The sequence below is a fragment of the Dipodomys spectabilis genome, unplaced genomic scaffold (genome assembly GCF_019054845.1).
Source record: "Dipodomys spectabilis isolate Male_0828 unplaced genomic scaffold, ASM1905484v1 ptg000231l, whole genome shotgun sequence".
Taxonomy (NCBI): Eukaryota; Metazoa; Chordata; class Mammalia; order Rodentia; family Heteromyidae; genus Dipodomys; species Dipodomys spectabilis.
Window position 1 is genome coordinate 4,665,757 of NW_024870908.1, and position 15,303 is coordinate 4,681,059.

At 48.0% G+C, this 15,303-nt stretch overlaps 1 protein-coding gene across 2 annotated transcripts in view; it reads right to left on the reverse strand.

The window, feature by feature from the left end:
* Nucleotides 1–10,877: 10,877 nt before the first annotated feature.
* The window catches only part of Rbfox1 (RNA binding fox-1 homolog 1), a 297,876-nt gene continuing 293,450 nt past the window's right edge, over nt 10,878–15,303 (reverse strand). The window contains exons 12-13 of one of the 2 annotated variants that reach the window (XM_042698275.1): nt 11,434–11,509; nt 10,878–11,025 (exon numbers count right to left, since the gene is read on the reverse strand). In XM_042698275.1, coding sequence (XP_042554209.1) covers nt 10,878–11,025; nt 11,434–11,509 — 224 coding nt within the window. The remainder of the gene's footprint in view (nt 11,026–11,433; nt 11,510–15,303) is intronic. The other variant, XM_042698276.1, reaches the window with a different exon arrangement.

Here is a 15,303-nt window from a genome sequence, read left to right on the forward strand (position 1 = left end):
TCTCAGCCTCCTGCGTAGCCAGAATTACAGGTGTGAGCTACCAGCATTTGGCTATCTACTTCTTGTCTTTTTCTTTTTCTTTTCTTTCTTTATTCGCAACACCACACTTCTCCTCTACATCTCATAGAGAATCTCTTGTTTTACACGATGTGGAGGGAAACTTCCAGAATATTATTAATGTAAGCCTCCCCAGTCAGAGCTCCCGAGCCCTGAAGAAGCACCCTTCACTGCCTAACTATATCCACATTGTTTCTTAGACCTGGGCTTTCATCCTGGCCGCGTGAACTGAATAAGGATGCTGGCAAAACCATCCTAGACTGACTTTCCTCATGCTGGTGAGAATACCTCTTAGAGAGTCTGACTGCCCGGGGCCTACCCAGCACAATTAAATTACAACCTTTGCCCAAAGGCGTTGCTTGAGACACTCTCAAATTCAGGGTCCTCCTGACTCAGGAGTACTGCTGGGATTACAGGCATGAACCACCATGCCTGGCTGACACTGATGTTTTGTGAAAGGAGGCCCCATGGTTCTAATATGTTTGAAGATTTAGGTCGCAGCCTGGCCACCAATGGCTCACCCCTGTAATACAGAGGATTACTATTTGAAAGTAACCACCAGAGAGGGGGGGGGGGGGAGAATGCTAAAATTAGAACTGTGGCTCAAGTGATAGGGTCTTAGCAAAAACAAAAAACAAAAACAACAACCCAAGAGCACCCAGACCCCGAGTTCAAGCCCCAGAACCAGCAAAAACACATTCACAGAGACAAATGATCCTAATTGGGCTGCATTAGAACCAGCTGGACCTCTACTCAAGACTTGTTTTCCCCACATCCCCACGGGCAGGTGCCCAGACAGAGGGGCTCTGCCTCATTAACAGGCCATCCAGGTGATTCTCCTGCAGCCGCACCACAGATCAAGGTGGGAGGGCGTGGGGAGCGGCCCGTGGCTCTCTTTCATCTTTGATGTGAGAATCTGCCTGGGAAGGTATCGAGCGAGTCTATCGACCAGGAGGAGGAATCTTCCTTGAAGTAGCAGAAAAATCCCAGGGTTCGTTTTCAGGATGAGGAAAGTTTTAAGGCAGTTGAAAGTGTATAGGTCAGCAAGACCAATAGCGGAAGGGCAGCAGTGGGCTTGGACGTCCAGGGCCTGTGCATTGGTTGAGGTGGAGAGAGGGGGCAGTGGAAGTGGAAGGAAGTGGCTCCTAGAGGGCGGGTCTTCCTGGGGGCTCCTTCCTGTTTCTCTCCTTCCTTGCCTCCCAAGTTCCCTGAAGGTGAGTGGCTTCACTCCACCCGTCCTGCATTTCCTCCTCCCCTGCCAGGCCAGGATGACACCTCGTCCCCCCACCCACACCCCAAGGAAACATCCGCTGACCCACCCTGGACTGGAGCCTCTCAAACTGTGAGTGAAAACAAGCATTCCTTCCTTGGAAGTGGACTGTCTCGGGCGCGGCGTTATGGTGGGTTGGTAGCCATCACAGGCCCCAGGGTGAGTCGTGGGCCAAGGGCCTGTTCGGGGACCCGTGTGTGTCTGCAGACACCGGGGAGACAACTTGAAGGGCCTCAGGCGAGCTGGAGTTTCCTGTCACAGTATTGGCCCTGGCCTGGGTGCCATGTTAGGAAAGAAATTCCTCCTCCAAATGAACTGACGGAATACTTTAAAGGTAACGAGATGGACTGAGCAATGTGGTGACGTGTTTAACTCTGTGCGGGCAAGTGGAAGGAGGAGGAGGAGATTCTCCTGGCTAGTTATTGGCCTACGTGGAGGTGGTTTTAAACCAGTCTAAAATTCCATGTTCACACCTGTTGCAATATTCCAGGAAGGACACCCCAGTGGCGTCTACCTGGTGGCTGGAGTGACAGCTCTGTGCTTCGCTTGCTCTTCTGGTTGCTTGTCACCGTGAGCTTTGTTTGACTGGGGAAACTGGCTGTCAAAACACTTGAGAAGTCTCCTACTGGGTACTTGGATGGTTTGTGTTGAGAAAGAGGCTCTCTATGGAGCACAGAGTGTCCTGGAACTCTTGAGTCTCCTGTCTTCAGTGTCCCCGGTGCCGGGGTGACAGGCTGTTTTATCTGGCTTCTGCACAGAACTTTGATATGGATGGGTTTCTTCAGTTGCTTTGCTGAATGTTCATATGTGTTGGATGTTTTATTCTGTGTGTGTGTGTGTGTGTGTGTGTGTGTATGCATGTGCGTGTGCCCATCCTGGGGCTTAAATTCAGGGCCTGGGCACTGTCCTTGAGCTTCTTGGCTCATGGCTACTGCTCTACCAGTTGAACCATGCTTCCACTTCCAGCTTTTGGTGGCTCACTGGAGGTAAGAGACGCATGGACTTTCCTGCCCTGGCTGGCTTTGAACTGTGATCCTCAGATCTCTGCATTCTGAGGAGCTAGGACTACAGGTGTGAGCCATCAGTGTCCGGCTTTAAGTATGGTTAATATAATGCAACTGTAAGATTCATGGGAAGAAAGATCCTCAACATAGTGTTGATCTGTCTTTGCTGCTGTAGACTGGGTGGACAGCTTCTTAAATGCGAACCAGTGATACCTCGTTTCCAGTTTTGACATCTGGCATAATCCCTGGACCTCCCCCTGCCCTCCTTCCCGCCATTTTTTAAACTGTATTTTCTTTTTTTTTGGTACTGAGGATCGAATCCAGGACGTTGCACTTGCTAGGCAAGCGCTTCGCCACTGAGTGACCCTCCACAGCCCACCCTTGGCCCTTTGTGTGAGGGCTGAGTCTGGAGCTTTGCAGGGGCTGAATGGATTATGATAGGCGTGTTGGGATGTTGGTTGGGAGAACAGGTATTGAAATACTGTGTGTGTGTGTGTCCCCCACCCCGTGCGTTGGTTGGTAATGAAGTTGGCGTGATTGAGATGAGCTTCCCGGAGGATGGGTGCTCTCATGCCTAGGGACTGAGGAATGTCTCGGGGTTCCATGATGGTAATAGCAAGAATCTGGGGCCTATCCCGTCTGGCAGGAACTATGTGAATCTGAACCCTTGTGAACTGGAACCCTCCCTGTTCAGCTCCTATTGGAGCTCTGTGACAGCCTGGATTCTTGGCTTTCAGACTGGAAAATACAAAATGCTTTATTTTATGCAAGGACAGTGAAGGTAACAAAAGTTTTGGCTCTGGGTCTAACACCAAGCAATCCATTAGGGAAAAGCATACTGGCAACAGACCAATGTGGTTCTTGTGTGTGTGTGGGGGGGGGAGCATTGCTCAAGGTCTTCTTGTTAGCAAATCTCGTGTTTCTAATCTCACACCTTCTGCTCCTAAGTAACGATGTAGCTTCCTCCTCTTCTCTGGATCTCAGGAAATGGGCATAGCTTTGGCTTCCTTCAAAAGTCAAAATTAGGGGGCTGGGAAGGTAGCCTAGTGGTAGAGCGCTTGTCTTGCGTGCATGAGGCCCTGAGTTCGATTCCTCAGCACCACATAAGCAGAAAAAGCTGGAAGTGGCGCTGTGGCTCAAGTGGTAGAGCACTAGCCTTGAGTTGAAGAGCTCAGGAACAGTGCCCAGGCCCAGAGTTCAGGCTCCACAACCGACAAAAAAAAAAAAAAAAGAAAAAAGGCAAAATTAGTATGTTGATACAAACAAGCAGACTTGCAGGGGATGATGATCAGAAGGTGGCTGTGGCCCAGTGAATAGTTTCTGTTCTTTCTTTTTCTGTCAGTTTTGGGGCTGGAACTCAGGGCCTGGGTGCCATCTGGGGGCTTATTTTGCTCAAGGCTAGCCCTCTTTTTCTTGGTCCACAGCTCCATTTCTAGCTTTTTTGATGATTAATTGCCTGGGTTGGCTTCAAACCATGATCCTCAGGTCTCAGTCTCCTGACTCATTAGGATGGCAGGCAGGAGCCACCAGTGCCCAGCAAACTCTTCTTTTGAGCCTCGAGACAAGCCTGTCCTAGGATGATAATTATAATGGCCTTGGTGACAATAAGAAGTGACTTACCAACTGACACTGTGTGAATGCCAAGGGAGATTTCTCCCGTTGGGTCTGACTTACTCAGAGGAGCTGCAAAGGGTCTACCTGAGTTCCCCTGGGAGGGGGCGCCGGGCCACACTGCTCACATCCATCTCAGCTGGGGAGGCCTCGGAGCCTTGAACTCATCTAGGCCACACCTGGGAACGGTGGGAGGGCCCACGTGCTTCACAACAGATCAGCAGATATTACCTCCCGCTCTCAGTGGAGTTCTTTGTGCTGGTTCCCTACATTGTCCCCTTTCTCCCCCTACAGGGAGCCGCAGTTAGGCCTATGTTCTGGGTTTACCTCTTACCTCTCTGGGTAACATTCACAGTTTTCTATCTGGATCCCAGTGGCGCACACCGGTCGTCCTAGCTACCCAGGAGGCTGAGATCTGAGGACTGCAGTTCGAAGCCAGCCGGGGCAGGAAAGGCCGTGAGAATTCTCCCATAAACTACTGGGATAAAACCAGAAGTGATGCCATGGCTCAAGTGGTAGAGTGCCAGCCTTGAGCAAAAGAGGCTCAGAGACAGAGCCTAGGCCCTGAGTTCAAGCCCTCGGACCAGCAACAACAACAAAAATGAAAGGAAGGAAGGAAGGAAAGAAAGTTTTCTGATGGCGTTTTTGTTTCTTGAGCTTCCTTTTCTCACAGAGCAGGTGGATCTTCTCTCTCTCTCTGTCGCACACACACATGTGTACATGTATACACACACACATTCACATGGGATAACAGGTTTTGGAACAAAAGGAAATAGAGGAAAGAACAATGCATCATCTACTCACCTAGTTTAGGAAAATAAAAAAAGTCAAAGAGAGCAGCCAGCCAGCTCGGCTGCCTGCCCTGGCCTGCCCGCGGGGCTCTCTGCCAATGTTCTGCTTCCAGCCATGAGTTTTAGTGCCATCCTCAGCCCCGGAGGCTTCGGGGGAGGTGAAAGTCCGCTGTGCACGGTACCGGGCTCTGCTCTAAGCTCCCGACAACTTCCTGGTGGCATTTCACTGGCTCTTTCATTCCAGATGGGCACCTGCGAGGCTGGTTTTCTGCTCTTCCATTCCTTACCAGGTCTGCTTTCAGGCAGATTCGGAGGGTGCTGGGGTGGGGGTGGGGGAATGGTGGGGGGGGGGCCTGATGAGCTGCCAATTTGCCTTCTGGGCCTTTCCAGCCGCTCCGCTGCCTGCCACAGGCCATTACCCTACTTTTGGGGCTCTGTGCTTTTCTACTTTCTACCTGAAGCTGAGCGGGGTTTTTTTTTTTTGGTTTTGGTTTTTGTTTGTCTTTTTCCTGGGAATTCTGTTGCCCCGGTGGACTTTTTGCTTCACTCAAGCAATGTGCCCATCTGTCTGCTTCAGTCAGAGAGTAAATGTCAACGTTGCAGGCAACCTGCCGGGTTTCCTGAAGAAAGCTCCGTCCCCGGAGACACCTGGCCCTCTTTGCCACTTACCTGGTAAAGCTGGTGGCTGGTGTGTAATATACGCATCTATACAGTTGTGTGTGTGTGTGTGTGCGCATGCGTGCATGCGTGTTGTCCTGGGATTTAAACTCAGGGCCTAGGTACTATCCCTGAGCTTTTTTTTTTTGTTTTTCTTCAAGGCTAATTGGTCTACTCTTTGAACCATAGCTTCACTTCTAGCTTTTCAGTGGTTGATTGGAGATAAGCGCTTCATGGACTTTGTTGCCCTAGCTAGCTTTGAACCAAGATCATCGGGCCTCAGTCTCCTGAACAGAGAGGATTATAGGCGTGAACCACCTACACCAGCAGTCCTTTGTGGGGTGCTTAAACGGGTACATGAAATCAGCAATGCAAGAGCCTCTGGGAGATGCTCAGGCCACGTAGCATGCACTTTGCACATCCATAAATTCTTATTTTTCCCTCTGCTTCACCCAGCACCCTGCACACAAGTTCTCCAAATAAGGTGAACAGATGTTTCACTCAAAATGCACAGTGCGGCGGTGTTTTGTTTTAAATCAAAGACAGATATTGGTGGAGGGTTGGAAAGCGAATCTCAGCAAGCTTAAAAAGGGTGGTGGATTTTTTGTGTGCCCACCCTGGGGCTTGAACTAGGGGCCCAGGCGCTGTCCCTGAGCTCTCTTTGCTCAAAGCAAGCGCTCTACCACTTTGAACCATAGCACCACTCATGGTTTTCTGGTGTTTCCTTGGAGATAAGAGTCTCCTGGATGTTCCTGCCTGAGCTGGCTTTGAACCATGATCCTTAGATCTCAGCCTCCTGAGTAGCCAGGCATACAGGGAGAATTTCTCTCTGAAACCTCCGATTGGACAGATGAGAAAGGAAGTTCCCGCTCCGACAGACCAGCCTGTTCGTAGGAGGAGACAGCCAACCTCTGACCAACTCTACCCTGGACTGGGATTCTCTCCTCAGACCCGTGACAGCAAAAGAACTCAGACTACTGACTCAGCCAGTACCTTTTCAGACTAAGCTTTTATTTTTATTTTTTGATATTACAAACCAGTTTTCTTTATTCACAAACCACTGTAAGTGATATAAACACTAATTTCTAAAGACAGATATACACATTTTTCTGGGTTTGCAGATTGTATGATGTGTGTTAAGAAGTCACTATATGCCACACATGGTAGTAATTTTTTCCCATAATTCATAATAGCAATAGTTATTTAGATAAATGAAATCATTCCAAATAAATACCATTTAAAAAAATCCAAAATGTTTGTTTACATCTCTGACATAACATTTTAAAATGACTTAACTGGCAATCTTGGCAGAGCGCCTAGACAAAAGATTCTGAGATATCAGTTGGTACCCATTTACTCTAAATGATTTTAATTTTAATTATTAAAACTACATACAATCATGGGGAAAAGTACAGCTCATTGATGAAAATCAAAACTGCAAATGATTTTTTTTTTTTAATTTTTAACCAACACACCAAGAATTCTTAACGTTTGTGATTCCAAACAATCGCAAATTTTGGATTTTGAATTCCCGAGGCAGTTGGGAGAAATCGAAATGATTCTTCACAACCCCCTTCCTTCCCTCCCCCAATTCCTATCATCTGTAAACCCTCTGAAATAGGAGGGGCTCATAAATGGATTCCTTGGATGTCAGAGCCGGGTAGCCACCATGATCACGGTTTCTAGGTGGGGGAATCTGAGGAGCTCTACCCCATGCTGGAACATGTGCCTGACCCTTCCCTTCCCCACCCAAAATGGCCTAGGAGCAGTTCCTCACCTTGTCTTCCCCTCTGCCTTCCCCATCCCCACCCCACCCCGACTCCTCTCTTTCCAAGATAACTATCATTGTTTTTGCCCTAGATATGGAAACTACAGAAACTTGGGTTTTCAAATCTTGTGAAACTTTATTGATGGTTTTTTTTTTTTTTTTAAATATCCAACTGATCTTAGAGCATGCACACAGGATGATATGGAAAAGCTGGATCACAAACACGGTTGATTAGTATCATTATTATTATCGTTATTTTTTTTTTTAAAGTTTTGTTTGGTTTTGTTTGAAAGCAGAGTTGTTATACAGCGGATTGGCATGTTTGTAGCGTGAGTCGGTAACTAAGTGTGTGCTTGGGGACCAGCACTGTACATCAGTACTGCAGCAAAACTACTGGGGGGGGGAGGGGAGGGGACAGCTTGCTGCCGTGGTGGTGGTGGTGGGTTTTTTTTTTTTTTAATTTTTTTCTCTTTTATTTTTTTTCTCTTTTAATTTAAATACAAAAACAGGAAGACCTGTGACAGATAACCCCAACGTAAGGTAACTTGTAAACAAGACAACGTAGGAAGAGTTCAAACAGAAGTACAGACAAACTGCAATTTTTCCAGCTGTGTTACCCTGGCCCTTTATATACCAGAAAGGGTGGGAGGGGGGGTTGGGGGGGGAGGAACTTTGTTCTTTGGGGTGAAGAGGGAAAATCTAGATTTTTTTTCCCCTCCCTCTTTTCCTCTCTCCCTTCCAACAAGTGTCCTGGACCTTGGAGACTGGCTGAAGACAGCCCCGGGGAATGGAGGGAGACGGTGGAAGGGCAGGCTCTCACGGGCTGAAAAATTGCAGATTGCTTACAGAATGCAGTCATGTGTCAAAAAGTACCAAGCTGATGAAAATACCATGGTTATCTCTATTTCTCAATGGTTGCGATACTTGTAAAATGCGCCTATAAATCTGAATATGAGTATCATGTAACTCCATAAAAATTATATGTCTGTCTCTAATAATTATTCCACTACGCTAAAACTAAAGATCCTCGGACTGTTTCTAGGACTTAACAACTCCACTGCACAGATGTAAATTTTATACATATTTTTTTTAAACTGGTACAAAGAATTTAAGTTTTTATTACTTTCTCTTTTTTTTTCTTGGAAAAAAAAGAAAAAAATAGAAACAGTGCTTTTTTTTAATCACCTTTTTATTAATGTTATTTTTTCCCCTCCCATAATATAAAAGTCGGCAATGATATCAATAATTTATTATATTGGAAGAAATATAAAAAGAATGCTTGTGGATGGTCTTAACTAGTAAGGTGTTGCCTACGTAACTAGCGGCTAGTGAGAAAGCGGAACACTGCGGGTGGAATGAATTAAGGGGAGTTTGTACAGCTTCATTGGACTCTGATGCGGCTTACTGCTAGAAGCAGCCCCTTAGCAATGGGAACTTTGGCTTCGACTGGCAATGGGTTAACTTCGAACCATTGATACATGGTCGTCGGTGCAGTGGGACATGTGGATCATCAGTTACTCGTTTTTCCCTTCGGACGAAAGAAAAAGAAATCCCCATCCCCAGCTCCCCTCCCTTCTCCTACCCCTACCTCTACCCCTGGCCTCCCTTTTCGCAAAATAAAATAATGTAGATGCAGCAAAGAAAGACGGCTGAGTCTCCTACCCTCTTCCCAAACAACCCCAGTAGCTCCATGTTTGGCATCTGTAATTCATGTACGTAAGATAGAATCTGCAGAGGACCCTATACCAGGTGTTTTTTGTTTTTTCTTTATTCTCCCTGACCCTCATCTCTAGCATCTTTCTAGAATCCACCAGGAAAGTTCTTACAGCCCAGCAACCAAACTATGGAACCTTCAGAAACGAAAGACCCACGATATTAAAATACACAGAACAAAATATCTGAGGTATAAGATAAAAAATGTAATTTTTTCCTCTTTTTTATTACTTTTTATTATTATTCTTTCTTCTTCTTTTTTATTTTTTGAGTTGCTAAGGTGATGCACAACTGCACATCTTGCAATGCTCAGGCCTCCGGTAGCTTCTCCTTCCTTTCCTTCTCTCCCCACCCCTGATTGGAAGGTTTTTTTTTGTGTTTTTTTTTTTAATGGTGGTTTTTGTTTTGTTTTTCTGTTGTTTATTTGTTGTTGTTGTTGTTGGTTTTTTTTGTCATTTAGTATGGAGCAAAACGGTTGTATCCCCCTCGGTATATACTAGCCTGCAATGAAGAGAGTACGAGACCCACATCATCTGCGTGGCTCCTAGTCTTGGCATCAGTCAAAGGTGCAAAAGCATTCTGAAACAAAGCAATTCGAGGGGTGCGTTTTTTACATTTTTCCTTTCGCAACACTTGCATCATCATCAAGAAAGACTAATGTGAAAAAAGAAAACAAAAAAGACACGCAAAACCAAACAAAATGGCAGCACCCCTTACCCATCCCGAGAGTATTCTTGGTGGTAAACTAAAGATAAGGTCATTGCCTAATCTTTCCTCAAAACTTCCCTTGAAAAGACAAAAAAAAAAAAAAATCTCTGTTAAAGAAAAAAAAAATGCCAGCCAGTCTCTTGAGCTGCAAGGACTCCGGGATGAGCTGGACAATGGAAAGATCGGCAGTCTGATTTCATTCGTGTCCTTGGGTGATGGGTTAATACATGTAGTCTATCCCCTTGGGGGAGATCTTAGCCTACATTTTCATTTTTTAATCAGTCATGGGACTTGAACTCAGGGCCTGGCCGCACTCTCTGAGCTCTTCTGCTCAAGGCTAGTGCTCTACCACTTTGAGCCACAGCTCTACTTCTGGTTTTTGAGTTTTGAGTGGTTAATTGGAGATAAGAGTCTCACGGGAACTTTTCTGCCCAGGTTGGCTTTGAACCTCGATCCTCAGATCTCAGCCTCCTGAGTAGCTAGGATTACAGGTATGAGCCACTGGCACCCAGCTCAACCTACATTTGAGGTTGACTCTAGGTGATTTCTTGAATGGCTTCAATTCGCCTTTCCCAATACTTCTCACTTGGAACTAGGTGTGGAAGGGGAGCTGTTGCATGCTGAATCGAGATAAAAAAAAAAAAAATCAAAACCTATGCTTTGACTTAGCTCAGCAAGTCCGTACCTGAAATCTGGCCATAAAGCGAGGGTTGGTAACAGAGGCATGGCTGGATGCAAAATTACACTTGTGCAAAATGATAGGTTTCCAAAAAATCCTGGTTGCATTTTTCTATGACCAAGCTCCCAGAGCATTATCTGGCCATGGCCTTCAATGGTCCTGAAGTGGCACTTTAACAATTTCCTCTACTAAAAGGATTGGTGATTCCAATGAATGCCTGGTAAGGGCTCTATTTTCAGTAGGAGGACTGCTATTCTTGATCCAAGTAGGAACTGCATGCCAAGGCTTAATAATGATTGCACACGCTCTCACATGATGGGCGCATCTTACTGGACTCAAGAGTTTCAGTGCATAGAAGTTTGAACGAGTACAGGCAAAAATCCCCCTACCCTCACCTCCCTCTTTGTTTTCCTGCCCTCCCCTTAACCCTTCTCCCCCCCCCAACAAAAAGCAAGATCTCCACCCACCCTCCCCCCGAAAAAACAAAAAAAAAAACACCCCCCCAAAACCAGCTGATTCTAATTGCTTACATATCAAGCACACACACACATGTGCACTCACGCATGCACGCGTGTGCGTGCGCACACACACACACACAAGCACACGTGTATCGCGCTCTCTATTTTCTCTCCTGGGTGACTATGACTTTAAACATGAATTGTAAAAGGGGAGGGCGGGTAGTCGGATGCTCAGCTGCCTGACAGCAGAGGTCTGGAAGTATGCAGCTTAGCTCCTCGGAAGTCTGTGCTGGGGCTGGAACCTTGGGGCTATGTGAATGAGCAGCCAGGGAGGGGGAAAGGCGGGGAGGGGGGAAAGAAAAAAAAAAAAAGTTGTGCATTGACACTGCATTCTGTTAGTGATGGATTTAATTATCAAAATGACTAATTATTCCATTAAGGTAAGTGCTCTGCTAGGTGAGACTCGCAAAATTAGAAATATAATAACTTACATGCACTACATTGCCAAGAAATTAAGACATTTATCAAAGTTTACTAGGAGGATTAATGTGGCATTTTAGCTGCTGTTAGCACAAGAGACAAATTCAATTAAGGGGGGAAAAGTGAGAGGCTGTCAACCATCCACCCATACCAAGGTCCCCCAGCCGGGGAGGGGAAGGGCAGGGCAGGGCAGGGCAGGCTGGAAGAAGAGAGGACAAAGAAGAAGATGACACTCACCATGGCACCAACGCCGTAGGCGGGGGCTGGAGCAAGTGTGTGGTGGTAGGGGTCGGCAGCATAAACTCGTCCGTAACTGAAAGGGAAGCAGACATAAAAAGATGGGATCTGTGAAGGGCCGGCCACAGCGGGCAGATGTCAATCCCAAGATACAAACTACCAACACAGTGGGAAGGGGTCCGTGCATGCACATCCTAACCCAGGAACCAGCCCCCGCTCTACCAGGGGCACGTGAGAAAAGTCCCGCCCGCCGGCGCCCACCCCTCTCAGAGCTGGCCGTGCCACGTGACAAGCCAGGGCACCAGAGGAAGGGAACACTCTTCTGGGAAAAGCCCTCCCCAGGTGGCTTTGTCCTGGTGTGAGCCACCACGTGGCATGTGACCATGAGCGGGTACACGTGTGTGTTTGTGTGTGCACACGGGTGTGCGTGTGTGTGTGTCTCATCCCCTCTAGGAAGACCACGTTTATGCAGCTCGGGAAGCTTCCTTAGAGACAGAGACAAGAACTGTCAAGGATGCCTGGCGCTCGGGGGAAGCCCTGGGCCCGGCGGGACGGGCTAACGTGCAAGGGAGGCTGGCTTTCTCTCCCGGCATAGCTGTCACCCATGCGCGAGGCCCGGCGGTCCAGAAAGGCTGCAGGGGACTCCTCGGTGCCGTGAGGGGCCAACGTAGTTATACGGAAACCAGGCTTGATGTGGATCCTGCCACTTGGGAGCTACTAACCTGTTCATCCCTGGGGCTACAAGGCATCTGACAGGCCCTGCCTCCACCTATCTGCCTCTCGTCCACCACCTTTCTGCGGCCGGTGGGATGGTTTCCATGACAGTTTTGGAATTAAAAAAAAGGGACCGGGGACGCACCGGGTGTCTGTCTGGGGGGCGCCACACTATCATCCATCCCAAGCTGGGGTCCAGCTAGATAAAACCAGAGATGACCGCTGACTGTCTCTGGGTTGGCTCACATCCCCGTGCAACGTCACCACGCGCCCCCTACGCGTCTGACCCGCCGCGCCATCTGCCTGGAGCTGGTTTGAGCAGTGAGGTTCTGAATGCTAACGAGAGTGACATGCAGTCTCTGCAGCTTGGTTTCCCAGAAGCCAAGCCCGGCATGAAGACGCCCGTGCGAGTGATCTGGGGAGAAGGTACCCTTGAGAGGAGGCCGGTGGGTCAGAACGAGAGCGCGAGAGGCAGAGCAAGAGAGGAAGAGGCAGGCAAGGATGGAGGGGGAGAACGAGAGATCAAGGCAGGAAAGAACGGAGAGGCGGCGAGGCGAGGCGAGGCCCAAGCTAGAAAATGGCTTCCAGCTGGCTCCTTGGCAGGCACACTAGAGCTGGTTGCACACAAAGTGGGCTTTGCTGTGGGGTAGGAGACTCACTGGCAAGTTGAAAGAGGCCCCGAGCCCCTTCTGGCTGAACTCCATTAGCAACCAAGGCTCTCAGGCACCAGGACATGAGTGCACCAGCTCCCGGGGCAAGGCTGGGAATGGGGAGTCCTCTGTGGGATTTTGACCTCTCTTCGCCCCCCCCCCATGAAAAAGTTACACCAGGAGACATCTTTTGCACTAACAACCCGAAGCTTGCCACTAGATGCCTTGAAATCCCATTTGCATGTACTTTATTCCTCTCCCCCTCTCTCTCTTCCTCCCATTTTCCTCTTAAGCTTATTGCTCAGAGTCGTTTCAGAACAGATGGGAAGGAGAGCCAGGGGCGGGTAGTGAGAGGGTCCAGGTTCGAGTCCTGCCTTCCCTTGTCCTAGCCTCCTCTCCTGTGAGTCTGACTGGATCTGACCACGGAGCTTAGGATGGTGAAGGAACCTGGGCCACAGATGTCCTGAATTCTAGACTCTTATTTACACCCCAGGTGGGAAAATGAATGGGTTCCAAGCAAGTGTGTAAGCTGGCACGTCCCAAGCCTGCCTTGTTGTCTGTGCCAGAGGAAAACAAACTCAAATCCAGACACAGCCTTCCTCTCCACATAGACTTCTCCGGGCTCTCACTCACCAGGATGTGAACTGACAGTAAAGTTTAAAAACCGGTCAGCTTTTTCTTTTCTTTTCTTTTCACATTCCTGTTTTGTCCTTTTGCTCTCGAGAGAAAGAAACAACAGCAACACCAACTTTCATCCCAGACCCTCCCTTTTCCTGAGGAAAGGTAGATGTAAGATCAACGTACGAGGTGTGCTTAAAAAACATCTGAGTCTGTCTGTCTGTCTGTTTGTAAAGGAATGATATATTCACGGAGATCACTCAAGCAAACCGAAAAGGAAGCTGGGAGGGGCGGGCGGTTTGAGAAGATGCTCCCTCATTTGGCAACTGATCTTCCCTTCATGGGGGGGAAAAATACAAAAAGGCCCATCATCAGTCTAGAGAGAAACCAGCCAATCAGATTCGTTCTAGAGCATTTCTTATCTGGCAAACTTGGTTATAGGAACAGAACACAAACTCCAAAGAAGAACTGAAAACGCTCCAGGATCATGTGAAGGGAGAGACAGGAGTTCCTTCAAAATACCGTGACAAAAATGTCTACATGGAAGAGACATGTAGATGGTCCACCATCTTCTCCAGCTGTATTCTTTCTTGATAACTCCTCTTGGGGAGCTCTAACGCCGGGCAGACTTTCAACCTTTGCCGAAAACCCAGGGTAATAATTTGGCCCTGTTTTTGTCATTTTTTTCCCCCTTCCCCATGGTAGGAGAAAAGTACATCAGCCTTGAACTACCTTCCTCACAAATGAACAGAGTTCTTTTCTCCTCAGGGTGACCTCTACCTTCAGAATAGGATGGGTTTTTTTTTCCTATTATGATTAATAAATTTCATTTCCACAGAGGAAAAGGGACCGTGTCAGCTCAAACCGGAAAGCCAGGAGGGTTCTTTTCAAATGCTAATTTCTAAACACGCCCTTGTGTGACACCCCGATTTAGATGCAAGGTTATGAGGGAAGATGTGGACCCAAGCATTCCTTTCAATGGATGCACCAGCACGCCGGCTGTCCCGGGGGCTGGCTGAGCAGGGTCCAAAGAGGGACCAGCAGCGCCCCAGGGCCTCACGCGGATGAAGCGGGAACATGACACATGTCACCATGCTGGAGTGTGACCTTCCACACCGCCATCCCTGACCAAAGTGGGAAGGGGGCAGTCAGAACTTGGCCCCCAATTCCTCCCATTGTCAATTTCAGGTGACCTTGGGAATGCGTCCTCGGCACTCCATAGGTTCTTATGACTTCCCTGATGCAAGATTTCATCTAAACCAACTCCACAACCCTGGCCATTTATAGTAACATCTGGGAAATAGCGCCCATCGAATTTACCTGTCCGTACTTCCATCCATCCATTTATCCATCCATCCATCTATATCCATCTATCCATCCATTTCTCTAATTAAAGATAGAGCTACATAAATCAAATCCTCTCATTCCTTCCCTTAAGACCCTTCAGTGGTTTTTCCACGGATCCCGGTGTCTTCTTAGAATCCAGCTACTCCTCCATCTTCCGCTGGAAGCCCCTTCTTTTCAACCTTTCTATCTCAGGACAAGCATCACCTGCCCAGGGCGATGCCACCTCTTCTCACCCCTGGGAGATGGATCTCGTCTTTTCGACCTTACCATCTACTTAAAGCCAGGAGACAACCCAAACAGCACAGGGCGAAGCAAGAGCTGAGGGCAAGAAGGTCGACTTCTCTGCCGCCTGCCTTTCTCAATGTCTTGCCTTCTCTAATTTGGGCAAGTCTCTCTCTGAGCCTCAGTTTCCCCACATATAAACGGTTGGTTTCTGTCTGAGTCCCGCTGTAGCCCAAAACCCAATGTCCCGTGGCCAGGATGCCCGACATTATGATACAGGGAGACTCACCAGCCAGTCTCCCATGGCTGACATGGACTT